At 32.8% G+C, this 24565-nt stretch overlaps 3 protein-coding genes across 26 annotated transcripts in view; 1 reads left to right on the top strand and 2 right to left on the bottom strand.

Annotated features, from left to right (window-relative positions):
• The window catches only part of LOC105831139 (sorbin and SH3 domain-containing protein 1), a 79470-nt gene extending 75011 nt beyond the window's left edge, over positions 1–4459 (top strand). For all 22 annotated transcript variants that reach the window (XM_012671064.3, XM_012671061.3, XM_012671060.3 and 19 more), the window contains 5 exons: positions 84–198; positions 275–397; positions 521–675; positions 858–937; positions 1371–4459. In XM_012671064.3, coding sequence (XP_012526518.2) covers positions 84–198; positions 275–397; positions 521–675; positions 858–937; positions 1371–1539 — 642 coding nt within the window. In that variant the 3' untranslated portion in view covers positions 1540–4459. The remainder of the gene's footprint in view (positions 1–83; positions 199–274; positions 398–520; positions 676–857; positions 938–1370) is intronic.
• Positions 2766–16925, bottom strand: LOC105831128. The gene is made up of 16 exons (XM_036293830.1): positions 14007–16925; positions 11417–13887; positions 11227–11346; positions 10938–11028; positions 10672–10811; positions 10469–10601; positions 9196–9426; positions 7753–8133; positions 7570–7689; positions 7074–7194; positions 6729–6990; positions 6286–6405; positions 6086–6176; positions 5874–6010; positions 5661–5793; positions 2766–5579 (listed from the first exon to the last, which is right to left on the bottom strand). The coding sequence occupies exons 2-16, from the start codon at positions 11791–11793 to the stop codon at positions 5529–5531; spliced, it is 2508 nt and encodes an 835-aa protein (XP_036149723.1). The 5' UTR covers positions 11794–13887; positions 14007–16925; the 3' UTR covers positions 2766–5528.
• Positions 16926–17087: 162 nt separating this feature from the next.
• On the bottom strand, positions 17088–22124 carry LOC105831142 (odorant receptor 13a). Of its 3 annotated transcripts, XM_012671087.3 has the most exons (9): positions 21160–22124; positions 20884–21000; positions 20608–20725; positions 19368–19629; positions 18456–18578; positions 18223–18313; positions 18002–18138; positions 17706–17838; positions 17090–17615 (listed from the first exon to the last, which is right to left on the bottom strand). In XM_012671087.3, exons 1-9 carry the CDS (start codon positions 21301–21303, stop codon positions 17562–17564), a joined length of 1179 nt encoding a protein of 392 aa, XP_012526541.2. In that variant the 5' UTR covers positions 21304–22124; the 3' UTR covers positions 17090–17561. The 3 variants fall into 3 exon arrangements, with proteins under 3 accessions (XP_036149616.1, XP_012526541.2, XP_036149617.1); XM_036293723.1 differs by having other exon boundaries at positions 17088–17838; XM_036293724.1 differs by lacking the exon at positions 17090–17615 and having other exon boundaries at positions 17769–17838; positions 17990–18138.
• Positions 22125–24565: the final 2441 nt, after the last annotated feature.

Below are 24565 nucleotides of genomic sequence, written 5' to 3'. Positions count from 1 at the left end.
AAGCCTCGGGGATGAAATAGTGAAAGTTAGATCCTCGCCGACAAGTGCGCTTTTTAAGTCAATCTTTCTAATATTTTATTTAGATCCTGCCGTACGACGGCACGATGCGTACGACACCGAAAAAGGCTCACGAGGGGCAGGCACGGGCCAAGTTCAACTTTGTCGCTCAGACCAATCTAGAGTTGTCTTTGGTGAAAGGTGAGTAGAATTTTTTAAAACTTTGAGACGACGAAAGAAATTCGTAATTATCTCCTCGCGATATTTGCTTCCGCAGGCGAATTGGTGGTCCTGACGCGGAGGGTTGACGAAAATTGGTACGAAGGGCGCATAGGAAACAGAAAGGGGATCTTTCCGATATCCTACGTTGAGGTCCTCACCGAACCCGGACATCGATCAGGTAATCCGATCAGGGAAACTGGATTAGAGGAAAATCTAAAAGGATGTTGAAGGCATCGCTCGAAGTCAGACTTCCTCGTCGAATCGACGAAATTTATTGACGATGGTCCCGCTTCTATTTCAGAGACACCGATTCAGAACAAACCGGTCGCGTCTCCGGCGGCGCACAGTCTCTTAGCGAACGGCTCGTCCGGAGGGAAATTGAGTATGGGACCCCATCATTACGTGCCGTCCATCCCGGTCAATATTAACACAACCCAGCCCCATTATAATTCACTGGTAACTATCGCGCAATCTCGTGTCACATTATAATTACTCTCCGTGGCTCTCCGTCCTGATTGAATCTTCCCCGTAACGTTTCATTACGCTGTTCAACGATAACGGCCGCGTTTTCATCGAGAGAAACAGTTTCTAATAAAGCGAAAGCGTTCTGAAGCCCACTCTTCTCGTATGCTTTTCAGCCACGTATGGGAGGGAGCAAGCTACATGTGTCGCAACTCAGCGAGACCCTGCATATCGACACGCACTCGGAACCGATCCCGTGAGTGATCTTACATTTATATTTTACATGCCGCCATTAATTCTATGTGACTTGTCATCTCGCGGGAATCACCGATAATAACGGTCGCGTGTTTATTATATTAAATAACATATATTCTCATAATATCTGTAACACCCAAACCGGTCGCGATCATTAAAAACCTGTGATGATTAAAAAAATTACATTGTACACGATCATTATGCAACGATTTGTAATCAGGATATTACAAATAATGGATATTTTAGGATCATGTTTTTTTTCCTTCTCTTTAATCAGCATACATTGAATGTACAAGCCTGAACTGAAAATCCAGCGATAATTTACGCGATATTTTTGGAGCTTCTTAATAGATTTATCGCTATCTTCTCGTTTGCGTGTCGCTCATTCTGTCGTGACAATAAAAAGAGGTTTATAAGTGCTTGCATTTCGTCAGATACCGGGCGTTGTACAACTACAAACCGCAGAACGACGACGAGCTGGAGTTGAAGGAGGGCGATACGGTGTACGTGATGGAGAAGTGTGACGACGGGTGGTACGTCGGCTCCAGTCAAAGGACCGGCTACTTCGGCACCTTCCCGGGCAACTACGTGGAAAGATTGTGAGGAAGGCCGAAAGTCCAGAACATGGACGCGTCCTCGCGATGCATCAGGGCCCAGGATAGCTTTCACCAAAGGCACTAGGCGAAATCGTTAGGATAGACACCGAAGTTTTTAACCTTAACCCGATTGTCTCTGAAAGTACGATCGTGAAGGTAACTGCAGTCAAATTTTGATAAATTCCAATGATTTTATCGGCTTCTTTTTTTAATTATAAAATTGAAAAACGAATCTGCATATAACAAAATATCTGCAGAGTCTATGATGCATTATCTATAGGTGATTGTGATTATAATTGATTTTATGATTATTTATTTCTTTATTGTGCAGAGGCACGTTTGCAGTTTTGGTGTACAAAAAATTTTTTTAATTTTAGCAATTGATTTTTTATAATTTAATAATTGAGTTTTAATTATTCTCGCAAATCTTATTGATATATAATATGTAAATTTTTATTTTTCAAGATACTAACTTTGACGAATCTCTTCATCTAATTTTCTATCTATTATATTTTGAATCTTTAGATAAAATATTTGCCGATCTTGTTCGACACGTTGCATAATATGTAATTGTATGTAACGCACGTAACTCGTGAAATGTAACTAATACAACGAATACGACTTTTAATTAAATTCACGCAACTGCCCGCGTCGCACGAAAGTACTTTCGCCGAGTTCGGCGAACGTGATTAAAAGCATTTCGTGCAGACGGTTTTTATTCTTATCGCGTTCCGAGTGACGAACAACTTGAGAGGCGAGAGGGTTAAGTGTTTACAACAGGAAGTAAGAAAACGTTACAAGAGTCTTCCTTTTTGGGTCTAACGACGATATTAATCGATAACGCAGTTAGGATAAGTAATAGACACTGTCAGTGTTTGCGGCGTGGATTAATGGAGCTCTCGTGCGATCAGAATTACTATCGACATATCGATAAACCGTCAACATTCAAGATATCGATTTCTCATCGGTATATACTGTCTACTGGTATATGACTTATTACTGGTATTAGACATTTGTCTAATGTCATCTCAATCATTCTTTGTTACGATTTGATATCCGCGTAATCATAGTCAAAAATATCGAAGATAGTAATGACTGATCATTCCGGAGCTCTTTTTGACGTCGAATTTACCAAAAGATTTAAAATAGTACGCTAGGATATGCGAGTTTGTAAGTAAAGTTTGTAAGTAGTGTACGATAACAATTAGTAACTTATTGTTACTGCTGTCCGCCTGACAGCTGCTACCTTGAAGGTGTCAAAAGAAAGAAAGAAAAAGAAGAACAAGGGGGGCGAGAATACTAAACATCGAAGGGGGGAGATGAGTTTTGAGATATCTAAGAGATAACGATTATAGTTTGAGATTTTAGGGCAGCTGTTCTCCGAGGAAGGGAGCACGCGGAGGCTTGTGTTGAGTTAGAGAGAGACACGGACGGCGGTTTCCCTATGATTTCGGTATTGTAGATAAAATCGGCCACTGTTATTGTTGCATTCGTGAGTATTTCGAGACTAACGGACTTATAATTGAAAGTTTGCCTTCCCAAATTAATATTTTTGTAAGCATTATTTGTACCCAGAGTTATATATAAATATACAATATATATATATATATAAATATAGATAGTAGAGATATATCTATATACATAAATCTATACATGCGAATATATCGTATACTGTATACCACGCGCGAAAATACTATATATATAAAAATACTAATTACACGTACATCACAAATAATTAGCAAGTGTCGGACGTAATGTACACGGAAATGTGTGCATATATATATATATACTATATTGACAGTTATATACATTCATACAATTGCAACGTGAAAATAACGTATTCAAGCCAGTTCGTCACGATCTTTTCTAACGTTAACTTTATCACGATCGCGCGATCGCTTAAGCGTTAGTGTAACAGAGGACAAACGCAGTCGACGATAAAACAGACAATACTACTACAATAATTGTAAAGAAACGAAAGAGAGATCATGTGACAAGGGCATTATGCAGGCGCCGAAGTATATCCGGTAGATTCGAAAGGCGATATATGCCATTTTTATCTTTGAAAGAAGCTAAGAAGGAGAGCTGTCTCTCTTTATTGCTTCGTGTTTTCAGCGTACATTTGAGCAGTGGAAGCTTGATGCAAATTTTTCTTCTTGTTCGAAAGTAAACGATGGTTTTGAGAAGTCAATATTATTTTATCAATTTTACTATTACGAATAACAAAATTCAAAGGCAGCTAAACGCACCGCTTGATGTGTGATGAAAACGCGACAGACATTTATTCTTGCGTACAACGCGAGCCTGTGCATACACGTGCACATATATCCACGTACATATCCCGTTAGATCGTAAGACTTACGGTCTCAAGTTCGACATTACGAGCCATCGAAATAAAAGCCAGGATTTATGTAACTCAGCCTTTCCTCTTGTTTTTCATGCGTAAAGAAAGGCTCGACAGCTTCAAAATTTTAACAGAATATCCAAACGATGTGGTATATCGAGTACACGTTGACGCTGCACAACGTGAACTTTCTTTTTAATTACTACAAAATATCTGGGGAAAGTTAGTAATTCTTTCGCGATACTTTCGGCTCACACGTGAGAAAGATTTTATTAATATAGGTGAATAAGTTATCAAATTAAATGTTTAAGATATTTAAGACTTACTTCTTTTTATTCGATCTTAACTTTGACGATTTTTGTAACGATAGTATCGAGACCTTACTGACAAGTGTAGAATGACCGTTTTGGACGATGTGACATGCTCGTCAATACCGATAACGCGTGATTTTTGCTTGACATTAAATCGAATTTCATCAGTTAACGACGATTTGAATTTATATTGTTTTCACAACTCGCGCTAACAACGTTACTATGTATTATATACTCTAGATGCAAATAAAAACCTAGTCCATTACTAAAAATCTGTTACTTTGCGTAATAATTCACCTTTAAAATTGAACAAAAAAATGAACGTGTTTCAGCACTTGAAATTAATATCACGGTTTCTTACTTGTCTCTTCATCTTTCATTCTTCTTCATAACTTATAACTTTATCAGTAAAACAATGAGATTCAAAATTATATTTAACAACATTTTAACACTGTAATACGTTCACGGTTAATAACTTTAAGATAAGTATTACTTCCACCGTAAAACTTCTATAACAATAACTACGGTTGCTCTGAAAAAAGGTGATATAAATCTTGCCGGCGCTCCAAAAATTGAGTTTTATGCTTTTTCACATCACGTTTATAATATCTTTCCATTTATATCGAGTTCAACTTTAGAGTATAACATTTTTTTCAATGTTTCCTAATTTTTTAAATATTTTTCTATTGTTAAGAAAAGTTTTTTTCTAAAATTTGTCGCTCTGGAAATATGGATTATAGTCCACGTAACTCGTGCGGCACATTCGATTAGGATGTCCAAGAAAATGAGAATTCTCGTAAGACAAACAAGGTGTGTCTGTGTATATAATTGCGATACAATAAATGCTACAATGTCATATGTATCTGCCTGTACTTCGATGAAAAATTGCTACGAGAGAGCAAATATATCGTCGACGTGCATACTTTACTTTTTGCGGTGATACTTGACACGCTTGATTGATATACTGTTCTTTTTTAATTATTTTTATATGTAAAAACTTTATTAGAGTGGAACGAAACTATATTCCGCAATTAATACTCGAAATTATTTCAAGTTATATGCCCACAAACAAATAATTCTGGAAATTTATGGAATTAACTTGCAGCGCCGAAAAGATTTACATCGAAAAATCAGTGCAGTCTTCTCTTTTATTATATACATTATTCATATAATTTCAAGATATGTAATAAGATGTACAACTCAGAGTGTGTAACTTTAATGGGAAATAACAGAGTGGTTAACAAAAAAGTTGTACAGTTGTAATATGAGAATTAAAGACACATGGTAATGCTCTTAATGAGTGTTATCGCGTAATATCGTCGGATGCACAAACAACTCAGGCTACTGAACAGATGCGAGCACCGTGAAGTACGACATCGAAGTCTGCAGAACCTTCAAAATAAGAGCGTCACGTTTCGTTGAAGGAGTTCCATCAACAAGCAGATATAACACACATAATTCTGCGCGCGTTACCGTAGTGAAGCTCTCCAGGGAGAAAATATAGATCTTGCCGGCGCTCAAGCAAGCCGGTCGTACACTCTTCATCATCACTAGCATGATTAGCTTCTGTGATCTCCTGGACACCTCGTACCACGAGCTACCGTATCTGTTAAAATTCAAACGAGTTGTAAAGATATTAAGACACTCGATATTTTCTTTTTTTTTTTAGTAACTATCGAACCTTACATTTTGTCGCTCATCTGAAGGCTGTGATCTATTAGTTTCTGTCCTTCGAAACTGAGAAAGAATAAATGAATCAGTTGTCCAAAGATATACAGCCCATATCTGATTGATTCTAAGATGTCGCCGTCTTGCTGCGTAATCTTTGACATTAAAAAGAAGAAACATATTCTTTCAATAAGTTGAAATACGAAAGACAATTATAATTAAATACATACTTGCAACAAGGTGATGCTTATTCCTAAAGTCACTATCAACATTTGTATGGCGAAAGGTACAGTAAAAGTATCCTCGAGAACTTCCGCAAACCTGGCAAATGAAAAATAAAATAAAGCAAAAGAAGCACTTTTAAAAATTGTTTTTTCTTCAAATAAGAAATGCGTCATATTCTATTTTATATGTAAAGTTACACACTCACCTTAAAGCTTCCTGATGTGCATGTACAAAGAATCCGATTTTTTTGCAATAAGTATTGTTAGAATCGTCTGTCACCTTTATTGCTTTATCGTGATTACAGAATAAATTTTTGAAATGAAATCTGTAAATAGTTTAAAACATCTCTTCCGATTTTGGTGACACATTCCAAAGATATGTTAATATTAAATTAAGATATGTTAAATAAAATTGAAAACTAAATGCCAACAAAATCGCCGAGAATTTTAGTATAGACGAATTTTTGTTAACCATCGATTGATCAATCGATGAAATTAAAGAAACTCGTATTATATTTCTGTCTTTGTATGAAGACAATTTTTAAATTCTTCTTTAACTTTAATTTTATTTTTCATACGTACAAAGAAAGCGAGAGAGAGAACTTGATGGAAAAATTATATATTTTTTAAAGTTCACAAGTTTCCTTACCCCACCATAGCAAACATACTGCAAACATGCTCGACGTAAGTTACAAACATACAATCGTGGGCGACTATTCCGGCCATAATAATTTCCCAAGCGATGAGCGAGTGCCAGAAGATTTTAAAAAAGTATTCCTGAATATCCACGAAATAGTATCCCGGATAGGGGGCTAGTACGGGACGGGATTCATTTAGGGGCCACACAACGTCGAATGCGAATGGTAAAAGAGACATTGACATGAACGTAAATACCGCTGTTATGCAATATACTACAACGTACAAAACGATTTGTGAGATACGAAACATATAAGATGTAGAATCAATTCAAAGTATCCCTCTCATCAGTTCTCACCTACATATATCAGACAAAATCGTCTGCTGTTCTCTGCGTAGAGCTTCATGATCTCGTATTCTTTAGTTGTCTTTTCTAGTCCCTCCCAGTCGACGAATAAGTGTTGAGTAAGGCCTTTAATCTGACAAAGCATCAATTAACCCTCTGTACACATGTTGTTTTTCAAGACCTCTTAATTTAATTACTTTTACAAGTATAAAAAAAATCTTCAATGGCTCTTTCCTTTAACATCTCTAGAAAATATGTGTATGATTGTTTATTTAAAAAATTTGTATATTATATATGAATATATTATAATTAATTACAGTTTTTCAAAGGGAAAGAATGAGCTAAATCATTCGTGTCAAATGGTGAGTACAGAGGGTTAATATCATTTTCCCTTTCTTTTTTAAATACGAATGTCTTTTTTAAAATTTGAAATACTTTTTCAAATTAGAATTTTTTAAATTAAACATCTCAGAGTATTTAATTGTACAATATATATTGCGAAACATACCGTACGAATATTTAATTGAAACGTGTACACCTTTAATAAAGCCACAAATGTTAGCAGGTACGATGTCATCGCCTCGCACATGCATTGTATGTTTGTCTTGCACATAAATTGATACGCTATCTGAAAGCATTGCGTTTATCATACTTGCGACAGATTCTTCTTTCGAGCAATACGTTAATTTACTTGCGGAACGAATATAGTCAGCATGGTTATGGTCAGTAGAGCAACGCGAAATATCCTCGCTCTCGGTTTCATATACGGCCACGTACCGGTGAGCGACGATATTTTATAGACAATATCATAATAATGTCTCCGGGCCTCCATAATTTTTAAAGAAATGATACCACGTCTTCTCGGTATCGCGGAGACGACTAATTTGAAACCTTCGTACGACCGATCGCTCACTCCTCGACGCGAGACGCCAATTAAGATGATGTGTCCCATTGCGATAAAACCGCTATACATAGTTAATTCTCGCGATATAACTTCGTTGCGTGTCACGTCAATCAACAACCGGGACGTAGAATTTGCAGGAACAGGTGATATTTGATTCTTTGACATTAACTATAACGTAGCACCGATGAACGGTTCGTTTTCCACGTTCCCTTCGCAGAGAACGATCAGAATAAAATAAATACTCTGTTGATAGACAGCCCTCTGTAAATGTGAGTGCTCGACATCATCGGGAGGGAAAGAGCTCTTTAGTCGCTTAGTAATATCGATAGCAAAATAAAATGTTATTTTTTGTATCATTACAGGTTAACAAATATAAATATCATTTTATTCGGCGTATTATTAATATTAATATTATATACTCTTGTGTGTAACATTTCAGAAATATTTTTTTACATACTGTCGTAATCGTTGGATCGTATTGATCACGACACGTCAAAGGACGATAGCAATGTAAAGAACGACATTAAGCTCTCCACGATCTAAACGAAAACTAAGCTTTACATTTCATCTTGCATATTTTTATGGCATTTGTTATGTTAATTGTTTTACCATTGTGAAACTCTAAGGAAAATATGTATTAGTTTGGCGGCGTATAAGACACTAGTCTCGGTATCTTTTCTCATCACGAATATGAGCAGTCTTTGTTGCCTCACAGGTATAGTATACCATGAGCCATGATATTTACACAGTAAAAAAATTTGTGTTTGCTTGTTAAAAAATACCCAGTTAAAACTTTTATGTTAAAATTTAACATATTTGCTTGTTACTTTAACATAGTGCTGTTGTGTTAATTCAAATAAAGTGTTAAATTATTAAAATAACTGAAAAAAAGTGTTAAAATAACACAACGTGCACGTATTTTTAATTTTATATAATAAATATGTTTCTTATTATCAGTGACAGCATTTATCTGTTAAAATTGACTGAAAAAAATGTTGAGATTACTCTACAAGTCCCGCCAATTAGTGCGTGGCGCCGTCGATAGGCAAGCAACTATCCAATCACGTTGACAATAAAGGCCGGCACTGGAACCCGTGCACATTCCGGAGTATCTGTAAACTAGACGTTCCTATCTCGATGAACAGGCCCCTTAGTGCCGCTCCACTCCGCACGTCCGGAAAAGCTTACTCGGTGACTTTCACTCGAAGGCGCGAGTCACCGTTCTTCTACCCTGATCCAAGCAAAGATGGAGCCGGGAAATATTCGTTCGGGAAGTTTCGTGTGCACGGCATACCTCAATTCACACCTCAAGCGGCCAGTCGCCGCCGTCGCTGCAACAACCACTTCATCAAATAATTCAATGCCGAACAACACCCCCGTAGCTGCTACTGGTGCGACGTATCCCCAGTAAACCCCAGAGCTCCCATTAAGATCAATGCCCTGACATACTCCAGTGCTGACCTAGCGGTTTTTTTCATTACATGTATTAATCCAAACATATTTACATTATATAGGAATCAACAAATGCATAATAAGGATAAATGTTTTATTGAAAAAAAATAATAATAACTTGGCGCTGCTAGAAACTAATAAAAACAATTTTTTTTAATACAAATAAATAATTTGTTTATAAGTATTAATTTTGTAAAATTTTTATTAATTTTTATTATTTTCCATAGCACCACCAAGTTTTTTTCAATAAAACATTTATCTTTACTTATGCATTTTTTGGTTTCTAGTTTCTATATAATGTTAATATGTTAATCGAAACGCTTAAAACACTTTACATATAAAGGACCATATTATTGAATATAAAATTATAATATTAGAAAGTAAATAATAAATCTTTTAGTTTGTATAAATTTATTTTTTATCGCGCCCATATTGATGCATTTTCTTTGTGTTATTAATATTGTAGAGAAGATCCATTTTTGTTCTTTTTATTTAAAATTCATATTACTTGATACATATCACTTAGGTTGAATTAGATCATTACCTTGAATTTATGTAATTTTTTAAGAGGAGCACATGCACACTTGTCCTCTTGGCCTTTTTAAAATAAAAAGGTAATTTTATTTGGATTAAATTTAACAGAAACATTTAAAATGTATAATTTGTTAATGATTAATAATTTAATGTAAATATTATTTTCATTGCTAAATCTTTATTACTACAACATAATCGTGGTTGTACAAAACTCGTGGTTGTTAAAAAACTACTTGAATTACATCATAGACGCAAGTACGGTATAGTATGATACCGATGACTGTACAACCTTTAAGATAAAAGCACTGTTAAAAGGGGATTTTAAGGAAGTACATAACATTTGTAAGGGCCGATTTCACCAACTCCAGTTACCTTAATCGGTTATTTCATTAAAATTGACCAATCGTATTTGTCGTTAAGCAAAATTAATAAATTGCGATTGGCGATAAATTCCAATGGAATAACCGATCGGTTAAGGTAACCGGAGTTGGTGAATCGTCCCTTAATAATCTTTTACCCTAGCGAAGGTCTCCAGGGAAAACGTAAAAATCTTGCCGGCGGTGATAGTATTCGGTTCCATATTTGTCAGCATCACGAACAAAAGCATTTTTTGAGATTTTGGTGGTATGTTATACCAAGAAGAGTTATATCTGCAATAATTTTGTGTCTATGATCATCGAGATTTTGATTTTGTAACGATTAAAATCGTTATAATCTTACATCTTTTCACGTGCTTCCTCGCTGTGATCTATCAATCTCTGGCCTTGCATACAATAGTAGAATATTTGCGACAGTAAACAAAGGAGTACTATTGTCTTCCTCGGCACGTCAATTATCTGATCATCAAACTTTACTGCTAACTTGAAAATGGTAAATATGATATCTAAATTTCTGTTTCCTGATATTCTTTATCTAAACGCGAGTAATAATGTAACACGAAATGTGCGAAAAGCGCAAGTTAAATTGCAATAAAAATAGACACATACCATCATCAGTGTAAAGGTTAGTGCCACGACAATTATAAACATATGTATAAGGGAAGGATAGCAAAAGGTGTCTTCAAGAAGATCCACAAATCTGCAGTAAACAAATTATGTGATGTATGTTTACAACATCTTGTTTTTTTCTTCTTTGAATATACGGGGTGATCATTTTAAACACATACAGCTTTTGTCTAAAACATTTTTGATATTTCGTTTAGTTTATGAGAAAATTGCCCCGTATTGTTTAAAATGAGTCATCCGTATATATTCTAGCGCGATATTGCATACTCACCGTAAAGCTTGCTGGTGTGCATACACGGAAAGCGCAATTTTTTTATTGTACATGTTGATTGCATGTAAACTATTCGTCGAGTTGTTATCACTGTAGCGTGATACAACATCAAAACGATGTCTGTGAATTTTGTTTATCCAATTAGTTGTGATAAGAAGAAATGCAAGAGAAATGCAACTTTTTCTCTTACCCAGCCACAGTGAAGATGCTGCAAACATGCTGGATGCAACCCAGCACTATGTTGTCTTTCGCGATTACTAGTGTTGCAAGTATCTCCAGGCATACAAATATATGGAGAATAATAAAGTAATAATATTTATCGCTATCCACGAAGTAATTGGCCTCGTAAGGCAGACTTGCGGGTCGGGATTCGTTAAGAGGTAACACGATGTCTAATGCTTTGGGTATAAGGGGTACAATTAAAAAACAAAACATAACAGCTAAGTAAATCATACCTGTAACAAAATAGCCATTAATAGTTGTATGTTTATATAAAAATAATATTGATTTATCCTTACCGGAATACACATAAAAAATTCGTTTTCCATTCGCGGCATACGTTTTCATAATACTGAGTTCTTTGTCACCTTTCGGGATTTCCCAATCGCTATTCAGGTATTTAAGGAGTTGTTTTATCTAAAAATATATACCAGCAAAAGAAATGATAAATCTTATCAGACAATCTACCGAAATCGTAAAAAAAACTGCGTAAAAAATAATTCAAATAATCAGTGTATAATATAAATTTCTATGTTGGTGTACTTTGTCATTGGCATACTGGCACGTGTATACGCTCATAATAATTAAAGGCATTAATGGAAATAGCAGTATGATAAAACTAAGACATGCAGTATCTCCGTCACATTGCACAGCTCCGGCTATCTGGAAATATCGTTATTAAATCTTTCTTTGGACAAATCTATAATTTGTGCGCGTCCAGTTTTCAGATATTAAGATATAATTATATTTATAATTTTACATGCAATGTACTTTTATATTTATTTTTATTTTATGTTTTTTCGCAGAATTATAAGTGGGATTCTCTCCTACATTTTTTCGAATTGTATATTATTAAGCATAACAGATGCAGATTACGTTTTTTGCATACATACACACACACATACATACACATCGTATTTTGATTAAAGAATTTTATAGACATTATTGACTATTAATTTTAGAACTTGCAAGAACGTGATGAAAATGTTATAATAAATTTGTTTAGAACCTGTGGAATAAGCAGCGATATAGCTACTATAGTTAATATGAACAGTCGAAACAGTCTTGTCTTTTTTGTTTGATAAGGCCATTGACCGATAAGTGATAAAAACTTCTCTATATGACCGTAATAAAGATTGTAATAATTATTTTCAGATTCCATAATTTTTAAAACGGTGTTTCGCCATCGACTACACGAAGTAGACTAAATTTCTTGTCTCCTTTGTATTATGAGAGAGAAATTAATATTTTAGCAGAGATAATGGAAGACCGAAAAATAATATGTCGGGGAAAAATAATAACCTTTGAAGTAATAATTTCGCGTGTCATGTAGTAAAAAATGAATATGAACGACGGCCAAGATGATTTTCTTCTACGTGAAACATATATATTTGTCGGTGAACATATATATTTTAAGAAAATAAAAGTTCCTGAATAACGTTACATCTATGTACTTAGCTATAAGATAAGTGCTATCATGTCTGCCATATGTATCATTGCGTTGTGTTGCTTAATATTACTACATGACAAGCGTCTCTGATGTACAATATTTATACTTCAACCTTTGGCAAAAATAATTAGCAGGAATGGTTCTCTTTTTCATTATTTTCTCTGTATTTCGTGTTTTCTAGAAAATACAATGGAAAGGAAATACTTGAATAATTTCAATCGGAATTTACTTTAAATAATTTCATAACACGTGTCTTAATTGTCGAAATGCAAACCGATGATAATTATCAATATTTATACAGCAAAAGATATACATATAGTAAATGTATGTATACTCGAGAAGTTTCGCAAATCTATGACAAATGAAAAATAAAGTAAATGACGATAGTTTCTTCATATGCATCGCTCTTTTTGAAAAAGAGTATAAGGGATAGTTTTTTTAGTTCTTTGATTAGTAATAAAACTTAATTGATTTTGCCTTATTAAATTATAGTAAATATATTGTATATATATTTTTCGTTTGATATATAATTTATATTTTGTTTGATATATGATTAATAATATTATAATTTTGTGAAACGTTTTCTTCATGAATATTTTACTGTCATCTTAATCGTCGAACATCGATGACACATTGAAGGACAATAATAATGTAAAGTATGACATCGAACATTTACACCTATAAATAACAATAAAATATTTTATCATATTTTTTTGCATTTTAGTAATATTTATCAAACGAAAGTACTTTTTCTTAAGCCAAATGTGTGTATGTGTGTATGTGCTTTTTTAAACAAAATACCATTATTTTTTTACACTGCTCGTATTTTTTACCATGACACCAAATAAACGTAAATGTGCAAAGTCGCGAGGAATTACCTTTTTAAATAAAAGAACAAAAAATTTGTCTTCTTCGATCCTTTCTCTCATCATAAATAAGAATAGTCCTTTATTATTTCACGGATATTTTGTACCAAAAGCTACAATGTATAACTATAAATAAAATTATTATTATATAAATATACATAATAAATAATAGTTCTAATTGCAAATATTTAAATTGATGCAATTCCTTAGAAAATTTTCTGAACTAGACATATTCTGTATCTTACCTTTTTTTAACTGTAGAACGTCACACCAGGGAAATGATACCACGTCTTCGGTATTGCGGAGACGATTCAAACCTTCGTACGATCGCTCACTCCTCGGTGCAAGACGCCAGTTACGATAATGTGTCCCCTTGCGATAAAACCGCTATACGTGGTTAATTTTCGTGAAATAACTTCGTTGCGTGTTACGTCAATCAACAATCATAACGTAGAATTTGCAGAAACAAGTGGTATTTGATTCTTTGACATTAACTATAACATAGCACCGATAAACGGCTCGTTTTCCACGTTCCCTTTGCAGAGAACGATCAGAGTAAAATGGTATAATAAAATGAATACTCTATTGATAGAGACAGCCCCCTGTAAATGTGAGTGTTCGACGTCTTGGAGAGGAAGAGAGCTCTTTAGTCGCTTAGTAATAACAATAGCAAAATAAAATTTTATTATTTTTTGTATTATCACATGATAACAAATATAAATATCATTTTATTCGGCGTATTATTAATATTAATATTATATTCTTGTGTGTAACATTTCAGAAATATTTTACTACGTACTGTCATAATCGTTGGATCCTATTAATCACGACACGTCAAAGAACGATAACAATGTAAAGAATGACATGAAGCTCTCCTCGATCTAAACGAAAACTGAGCTTTTACATTTCATCTTGCATATTTTTATGACATTTGTTATGTAATTGTTTTACCATTGTGAAACTCTCTAAGAAAAATATTTATTAGGCTTGCCGGGGATAAGACACTAGCCTCGATACGAGGGTAGTCCCAGAAGTACCCGACTTGACGTATAAATGGCGGTTGTTATTTTAAAAAATTACTGTGATAGAAAGTACCAACCTTATAAAGCTTAAGTGTGAAGTTTGAAGATGCTACGTTATTTAGTATTTGTATGGCAGCCATCAATAGTGAACTCTCTCAGTGAATTTGGAAACATGGAAAAAATTGGTCATCATGTTATACAATTCATTTGAAAGATCTCAGTCCAATCAATATCAAAGCTGAGATTCTACTCTGGGGAAGTCTGCATCTTCGTTTACAACAATAAAATATTGGGTGGCAGAGTTTAAACGAGGCCGTACGAGCTGCCAAGACGAACATCGCAGTGCTCGACCAAATGAGGTAACCGCGCCAGAAATGATGAAGAAAATCCATAAAATGGTATTGGATGACCATCGACTGAAAGTGCGTGAGCTAGTGTAGATATTTCAAAAAGCGCTATACATCGCATATTGACTGAAAATTTGACGATGAGAAAGCTGTGCGCAAGATGGGTGCCGCGTTTGCTCACAGTAGAACAAAAACAGCGTCGTGAGGATGTTTCGCGAGTGTTTCGCGATGTTTCACAATAATAAAGCCGAGTTTTTGCATCGATTTATAACCATAGATAAAACATGGGTCCATAACTTCACACCTGAGACGAAAGAACAGTTAAAACATTGGACTGCAAGGGGAGAATCGGCTTTAAAGAAGGCGAAGACAGTTCTTACTATAAACAGGGTATCGAAGCTATTGAACATCGCTGGGAAAAGTGTATTGAGCTAAAAGGAGACTATGTTGAGAAATAAAGATATTTTTTCCTAAATTTTTTGTGTTCTCTTTGTTAGGTCGGGTACTTCTGGGACTACCCACGTACCTTTCTCATCATAAATATGAGCAGTTTTTGTTGCCTCACAGGTATAGTATACCATGAACCATGATATCTATAAAATTGCTATTAGGTATAACATATAAAATAGATATAATAAGTAATAGTACTAATTTCAAACAGTAATCAAATTTTGTAAACATTTCAATGCAAATGTCCTCTACACTAATTAAATTTATATATAATAAATAATTAATCATTTCTTACATCTCACTCACTCACTCACTCACTCACTTTTTGTCTTTGGAAGCTAAAGCAAAACAGTGAAAAATTTGAGCAAAAATAAAGATGGAATATTGCATTGCTTCCGCAAACTCATGCAACTGTATCGAAAGCTTGCGCGCGGAAAATATAAAATTATGTTTTAGTTTCTTATTACAAAATTCTTGTATTTCTGTATTCATAAGTCACTTACTTGTACTAAAGTAATGCTCAAACCGACCGTAACGATCATAAGTTGCACAGCAAGTGACATCGTAAAATTATTCTCAAGAAATCGCGTAAATCTGTAATAAGGCGCTAAAAATGTAAGATGACTAAATTTATAAATAAAAATCAAAACAATGCAATTTTATCAAAAATAAGTTGCTGATTAGTTATAGTATCAAGTTTGTATCAAGTGTTAAGTTGTAGTATCAAGATTAACAAGAGAAATATATACGATTCTTACAAACTCACTGAAGGCCTTTCGATGAGCGCCATCACAATATTTCTGTGATATGCGGCATCCGAATAATTGAACATATTTTTTTCCATAGAATTATGTTTGACAATATGTGCTACATGCCCATATCTAAATCTGCAAGTTTTTAGGCAAAACATTGTTATAAAAATTTCTACAAATTAATTTCAGCTTTGTCGAAGCGAACGTACAAGCGAACGTACTAAAACTATTATTACATTTTATTTACTCTTTAATATTGAGAATTTTATTTCTTTTCTAATTAGGTATATAGGATCTTGCTTTGAGTAAAAATAATTATTACCCAACAACTGTGAAAAGACCGCAAATGTGTTTGACGTAAATAAAAAACACGCCATCATGAGTGATTATTCCGGTTATACCTACAAGGAAGCTAATTAACATATGAAAAAAAAATAGTAGAAATATTGATTTTCATCAACGAAATAGTAGGCTGAATATAGTAGCATTACGACGAGAAACATTCAGAGGAAATATTACATCCAGGATGCGTGATACAAGAGCGGTTGATGTAACTATAATGGCACCCATGTAAAAAATGCTGCAACAAGAACAAAAATCTATAAAAATATCTTTTAATTAATAATTATATTATTCTAAAACTATTTTACGTTTTATTTTACAAGTGTTTCAAATTTAGAATTTTTTTCTTTTAATCTGTGTTTATTCTATATACGTTTTTTTTTTTGTTTAAGATAAAATATTAATTTATATCTTTGAGAAATACAATTTAAATTACTAGTGCACAAATACGCTGGAAAGTAGAATTTGCATTTATGATAGCACTAAATTTCGTACAGAGTAGTTTTTTTTCCGAGTACACGCGATTACATTAACACTAATATTTGTTTCTTCGACAGTAACGAAACTCCATAGCGGGATAAGTGACTAGTTTTCAAGCTCCCTCCGAAGAGCACGTATCGATCAGAACAAAATAGTGCAACAAAATGAGTACCTTCTATATGTATAAAGAACTTTTGTGTGTATTGTGAGTATTTCAGGAAGAGATGAAGGAAAAATTAATTGCTTATCGATAAAAAATATGAAAGTGTATTACTTTTAAAATTGTATTGCTAAACAGTAACAAATATAAATATTATTTCATTTGATGTATATAATTTGTAATATTATATTCCTGTGGAATTCTTCAGGGATATTTTACTACCTGATGTCACAATCGCCGATTTTTATCACGATTGAAAGGATGATAATAATGTAAAGTATGACATTGAGCTTTGTACAACCTAAATAAGAACAGTTACAGGTTTTTTATATATACATATATGTCTTTCTAGTCTGCGTATTTTAGTAACATCTGTAATATTCCATATTACCGTTGTAAAACTTTCCAAAGAAAACACATATATTTTGCCAGCGGTTAAAGTACTAGCTTCAATGCTTTTTCTCATTACGAACAGGAGCAGTCTTTGTTCCTTCGCGGGTATAGTAAACCACGTGCCGCAAAATCTATATAATTATACTATCATTAATACACTTATACATACAGAATAAACACGATAAAAAAGATTCAGTCTACTGGTTGCAAAAAATATATTAAATTCTTGTAAGTATTTTTATGGAGAAAAATATATAGCTTTTATGCTATTGGACACCTAACTCTGTCTCTTACATCTTGTCGGAAATTTCGAGGCTGTGATTTATCAACTTTTGTCCTTGGAAGCTTAAGCAGAACAAGTGAAATAATTGAGCAATAATAAAGACTGAGTACCTCATTGCTTCTGCAAAATCTTGCAAATTTATTGACAGCTTAAATATAAGAAGGATAAAATTCTGTTTAGTTGTTTATTACATTATAAAATTTTAATATTTGCCTATTCGTAAGTCACTCACTTGTACCAAGGTAATGCTCAAACCAATTGTAACTACCAAAAGTTGCACAACGAACGATATTGTAAAGGTGTCTTCAAGAAGTTTGGCAAACCTATAGTAAGAATACCAATAACGAATAAATATTTAAATAAAAATTAAATAAATGCATCACTTAAAATGCATCAATTAAAATATTTATTATTAGCATTGAGATTAATAATATAAAAATGCATCATAATACTATTAACACTTACTGTAAAGCCTTTCGGTGAGCGTAAATTGAAAACACAACACTTTTGTGATATTTGTCATCCAGACAAGAGATTAAACTTTTTTTCATACTATGACGTTCATGTGACACATGTTCAAATCTAAATCTGTAAATTTTCACAAAAAACATTGTTAAGTAACATTTTGCAAATGCAATTTTTACTCATCCCAATCAAATGTACAAAATTACAAGAGCTGACATTAGATGTATGCATATCTTAAGTAGTTAAAAAATAAAAAATTAAATAATAAAGTTAAACATTATTAAGTTTTTAATTTAACAGAATTAAAGTTAATTTTAAAAAAGTTAATCTTTAATTTAAATAGTTATTTTTAAAATACTTTAAAATAAACTTTAAACTCATTAATTTCGTTTGAGTAAATTTAGTCTTTTATGTAAAAGAAAAATTATACTTTAATATTGAAAACGATATTTTTTTATTTCACATATATAAATGTAGTTTACAAATAAAATAAATTTATTTAATGATCCATATTGTAATTATTTTCTATTTAAATAATGTAAGATTAAAAAATTGCAACATTTTAATTTAAAATATAAAGCTTAAAAATAACTTCAAATTTAATTTAAGTTAATTTAATTTTAACATAATTTTTATTTGAAATTAGTTTTTTATTTGTGTAATATATATATATATATTGTGTGTGTGTGTGTGTGTGTGTGTGTGTGTGTGTGTGTGTGTGTGTGTGTGTGTGTGTGTGTGTGTGTGTGTGTGTGTGTATATAGTAGCTAAATTAAAAGCTTTTTAAAAGTTTTATAAATTTTATTAACTTTAGACGCTCTTTAATATAGTTTTAAAAATATTAACTTTTTAAAATCTGTTGTAGAAAAAGAGAAGAAAAGTGTTCTTACTTTCAGTACAAATAATCATTACCCGACAATAGCAAAAAGACCGCAGATGTGTTCGACGTAAACAAAGAACATACTATCGTGTGCGATTAATCCTGTCATACACACGGTGCTGGTAATTAACATATGGAGAAAAATGTAGTAGAAATACTGATTTTCATCAACGAAATAGTATGCCGGATATGCTAACATTATAGGTCGGGAAGTATTTAACGGAAATACAACATCCAATATGCGTGGCACAAGAGAGGTTGTTGTAAATGAAATGGTAGACATGTAAACATATGCTGCAACAAATACAAAATTTTTCTCTCAAGCTGGATTTCTATGTTAAAACATACAATTTTTTAATTAAAAGTATACAATACTGAATATTAAATTATTTCATATTTTATTTTATTATTTTATTTTTATAAATATCCCTACTTTTTTCTAAACCTTTCTTTTCCCCTTTTTCTTTTTTAATTAATATCTATTATATATATGTTGTTTTTATTGTTAAGTAGAATGTTTGACAGATTAATTTTTTTTTATTATAGTAAAACAACACATTTTCAAATATTTTTAGCTTGCATTAATTGACGATCTTCTTTTGAAAAAATGAAAGTTCTTTTACTTATATCTGTACAGTATATAAAAATTTAAGTTAGGATAACGCATTTTCATTTCATAACGCTTTGCATTTAAATATATGCTATAAAATAAATAAAATATGAATATTCTTCTAATATATATCTATACATATTAATACTTTTATATGACATCAGTTAAACGATATTAATTTTTAAATCGAAAAAACGATATTAATCTTCTTTTTAACTAGAGTTCCAAGAATATTCATATTTTATTTATTTTAAATAACACATTTTTTAATGCAAAGAAAATGCATTATCTTAACTTGATTTTTTTAGTTGCAAAAAAGAAAATAAAGTTTAGTAAAGAAATAAACATGTAAAAACACAAATTAAAGACAACCATTTGTTACCCTTTTTTTTCTTTTCTCAAACTACTGTAAAGATTTTGTTAACATCGTTATTATTATTAAATTGATTATCCATTTAATATTCCAATATTCTTGTTTATTATAATTGTATAATTATATTTCAACATCGGAAATTTATTTGGGAATGCAGTATAATAAACTTAAAAAGAATATAAAAAGTATATAAAATTACACAAGAAATATTAGTACTATGACTCAGCTATGATCAAAACGTAAGTTTTGTTGAATTTGTGTTCCCAGCTAAAATTAAGTGATTACTTACAGCCGTATATTAGCGCGTACCACCTGCCGTTTTGGGCATACTTTCTCATAATGTCGTGTTCTTCCTTAGTTTGGAGCATATCCCAGTCTACGAATAAGCGATCAGTGAGATCTTTAATCTACAAACATCATCGATATATTCGATACTTCAGATGTAAGATTCTCGACAAATATAACAATTTTGTCAACAAGATCTAAAACTTTGCATAACTATTCGTATCTATGTATAATGGCTTTCGATAAAAATACCAATACCATTTGTATTAATTAAACATACCTTTCTGCTGTTGAATTGAAATGTGAAAATTTTCACCAAAATCATTATAGTCAGCATATGAGGAGGTAAGGTTTCATAAATACACTGCGCATTAGTACATATAACAAATTTTCCTATCTAAAAAATACGGTTGCGTACATTTGTAATTTTAATTACAGACAAATTATTCGGATTGATATGGAATTTTAACAAATTTCATTGATTGTATTTTTCTTCTTTATAATAAAATAAAGATTGATGTTATTACTTAATATAATGTTATTAGGTTAATATTACCTGTGTAACAACCGCGCTTGCGTCAAGAATGAGTATAATAGTCAAGGCAGATAAACTCTCTTTCACCTTCTGATAAGGCCACTGACCGACTACCATCAGATACCACTTACTGATACTGTAATAATAATCTCTACTGTGATCCATACTTCACATAGAAGTTGCAACAATATCGTCTGAATTGCGATGGCTCCCTCAAAAGATCTCTTTTGCGACAAGTGCCGCTTATGAATAAATTAATATTTTAGGTACTGTTCCGCACACTTGTTTTTCTCCCATACCTAAATGCACGATCGCAAAACGATCACGCGGGTTTCCATAGGCATCAGACACTTGCAATAAGTATACGTCTCGTATGAGTGTAATATAGGTACTAATGATAGACTCAAACAGCGTTTGACAGCTGACTCTTTGAGAAACATTCTACTGTTTGAATTACGAATGTACAAGTACTCTCACCAGAGAGTACAATACATAACTCGTACTGAATAGTCCTTATAGTTCTTGAATAAATATTCGCAATAAATTTTTAGCAATGGATAACAACGGAATTTTTTGCTATGAGTTTTGACAACTATAATTTTATTTTTTCTATTATACGTGGAGAAGTGTTACGTAATTTATCATCTTAAAAAATTAATGCAATTATGCGAGAATGCTTGGTAAGATATAGATGATATTTATTTAAATACTTCATATTATGAATGCTACAAGATGCTAATTTTAGAATTAAATTTTTGTATGTATAATTATATTAATTCTTACTAAGAATCATAGAATTATTATTACAATGATATTCATAACATATACGTTTTCAAATATCATATTTACCGTTGTACCACATTAATATGAAGAAAATTTTATTATGATTTGGAGACAATATGTTTAAAATGTTTCTACAACCATTAGAAAAAAATTATCATATATCAAATAATCATTTCAAAATAGTTATGTAATAAATGTACATACATTAAAAAATACATATGAAACATTATCAACATTTCTAAATGTTATTTTAATCGCTTTTGGATTCCTTATTTAAAAAAATAATTGCTATATTGTATAAAATTATAAAATAAAATTTAAACAACGCGATAACAGTATGATGGTAACTCTATAAAAAATCATGCCATGGGGCACGAACTTCACTGCTCAAATATCACAGCGCTATTACACTAAACCAAAACTGTACATAAATTCTAATAAAATATTCATTCTACTAATAAAAAATTTATTAAAATCGGTCTAATAAATTATTTTATTATTATGATGTTTTATTTATTGTAACAAAGAATAATTTATTATATTAATAAATTTAGTTATGGTTACTAAAGAGGTTTAATATAATATTTATACTATTAATAAACAGTTTATTGTATCAATGAATTTTAGTCAATAAACGTCATACATTGATACTATGGAAGAATATTTGTTCAGTGTAAGCTTTATCTGGAATTTAGCTGTCAAATTAATTTTTTGTTAAAATATCTCAGAAACTGAAATCATAATAAAAACTATTTGTAATTTTATTATAATATTGATGGGAGCTTTCTATTGCCAGTTTGATTAAAATCGATACACTATATCCTGAAATCACGATATCTTTTGGCTAAAAAAGTTTATTTGCCTTATTTTTCACAGATTAGACTCACATGTATCCACATACACACGCAAAACCAGTTTGTTATTTAAGAGAATTCACAATGTGTACATACAAATTTATTTTATTAAAATAAAATTATTATGTAACTAGCTATGCCCTGCCACGCGTTGCTGTGGCTCTCTATTCTTATGCTACGTTTTTTTTTAATTTTCTTTGCTTTCGTTGTTTAACTTTCAAGAGCCTTGCTTTACTGTTGCTCTTTTTATTTTATTTTTGAATAAGCATTTATCTATCTTTAATAAATCTAATATTTATTTATTCACGTACTTCTAACTTTTTTTTCTAAAAGCCGCCATAAATTTAGAAATCCATTTAAAAGACTGCTTTAAATAGTTCCTTTTTTTCAATAAAATAACAGCTTTATTTTTCTTATTACCTTAATTTAAACACAATAGAAACATTCTTTGTCTCTCCCGGTTTCTCCCGTCTCTCCCCGTCTCTCCCGGTCTCTCCTCGTCTCTCCCGGTCTCTCCCCGTCTCTCCCGGTCTCTCCTCGTCTCTCCCCGTCTCTCCCCGTCTCTCCCGGTCTTTCCCGGTCTCTCCCGGTCTCTCCCCGTCTCTCCCGATCTCTCCCCGTTTCTCTCCGTCTTTCCCGGTCTCTCCCCGTCTCTCCCCGTTTTTCCCGGTCTCTCCCGGTCTCTCCCCGTCTCTCCCGGTCTCTCCTGATCTCTCCCCGTCTCCCCGTCTTGCGAATAGAACAGTATGCCTCTTATTCAATATACAAATCTTTTCGGCACGCCTCTACGAGTAGCAACCTCCTCACACACCACTTCAGGCGGCGTGTTGTTGAACGCATTCTCTATTTCGAAGAAGGTGACGGTCGTGCAACCCGTCCTCTCTAATTGCTCCTCGACAAACGATACAGTAGAGTAGAGTGCTGTATCAGTGGAATATACCGTACGATATGCATGCTGATTCACACGTAATGGATGCTATAGTAGAATCACATCACATACATAGACATCCATTAACAATTCTAGTATCTCGAGAAAAAAAGAATATTGAGGCTGATCGGACGGAAGTCCTTGGCGGAGTTGTAACCTGCCCTGCCCACTTTCAGAGTAAACACTCGCCTGTCTTTAGGTGCTAGGCGTAATAATTTGTTCCAGCCTCTTCTGTAGAAAAGTCGAGAACACCCGAACAAACCCGGCCGAAGCGCGTTTAATGCACAGCTATATTTTCTGTGAAGTTCCGTGTCTCTTAAGAAACTCCCTGAACAGCCAAGTCCCCACGAAATAAGTCTCAGTCTTCCTTGGATTTCTTACTCTTATTATTTTTGTTTGAGCCTTAACCTTAACTTGAAGATAATCTGTCTATGACGAAGAGGACTCGTCAGAAACTCTTTAGCCGATCAACTCTTCTATCATCTGTCTGGAGCAGATGGTAAGATCTAAAACCTCCTTTCTCATCGCTGTGACAAAGATGGGCTCGTTATTCCTATTGAGAATCTTAGGTCAGTGGATACCAGAATTGTCTCTTTTGTTACAGTTGGTGTTCTCCCATACTGTATGATACGTATTTGCATCATATCCTAGAATGAGGGAAGATTGTTTCTGACAAAATTCCACCGAGCAAACTACTGGTTTCGGCGGCAGTAGACCTTATTATGCTTTAAGCGTTTGGATGAATACATATCAACATTATATAGGAATCAAAAAATGCATAATAAAGATAAATGTTATATTGAAAAAAAAACTTGGCGCTGCTATAGAAATTAATGAAAACAATTTATTTTAATAAAAATAA

The sequence above is a fragment of the Monomorium pharaonis genome, chromosome 11, assembly GCF_013373865.1.
Source record: "Monomorium pharaonis isolate MP-MQ-018 chromosome 11, ASM1337386v2, whole genome shotgun sequence".
Lineage (NCBI taxonomy): Eukaryota > Metazoa > Arthropoda > Insecta > Hymenoptera > Formicidae > Monomorium > Monomorium pharaonis.
Note: the sequence above shows the minus strand (reverse complement) of the source record. Positions and strands in the feature narration are given on the sequence as shown.

Bases quoted from the DNA above. Each gene is read 5' to 3' on its own strand.
- LOC105831128 (XM_036293830.1), bottom strand. From the start codon at position 11,793: ATGAAAACGTATGCCGCGAATGGAAAACGAATTTTTTATGTGTATTCC. The intron at 11,029-11,226 runs GTGAGTATGCAA...TGTTTACTGCAG, and splicing joins GCACACCAGCAAGCTTTACG to ATTTGTGGATCTTCTTGAAG. The intron at 10,602-10,671 runs GTAAGATTATAA...AAATTATTGCAG, and splicing joins GAGGAAGCACGTGAAAAGAT to ATATAACTCTTCTTGGTATA.
- LOC105831142 (XM_036293723.1), bottom strand. From the start codon at position 21,303: ATGGATCACAGTAGAGATTATTATTACAGTATCAGTAAGTGGTATCTG. The intron at 19,630-20,607 runs GTAAGTAATCAC...TATTTGTTGCAG, and splicing joins GTACGCGCTAATATACGGCT to CATATGTTTACATGTCTACC. The intron at 18,579-19,367 runs GTAATGATTATT...GAAAATTTACAG, and splicing joins GGTCTTTTTGCTATTGTCGG to ATTTAGATTTGAACATGTGT.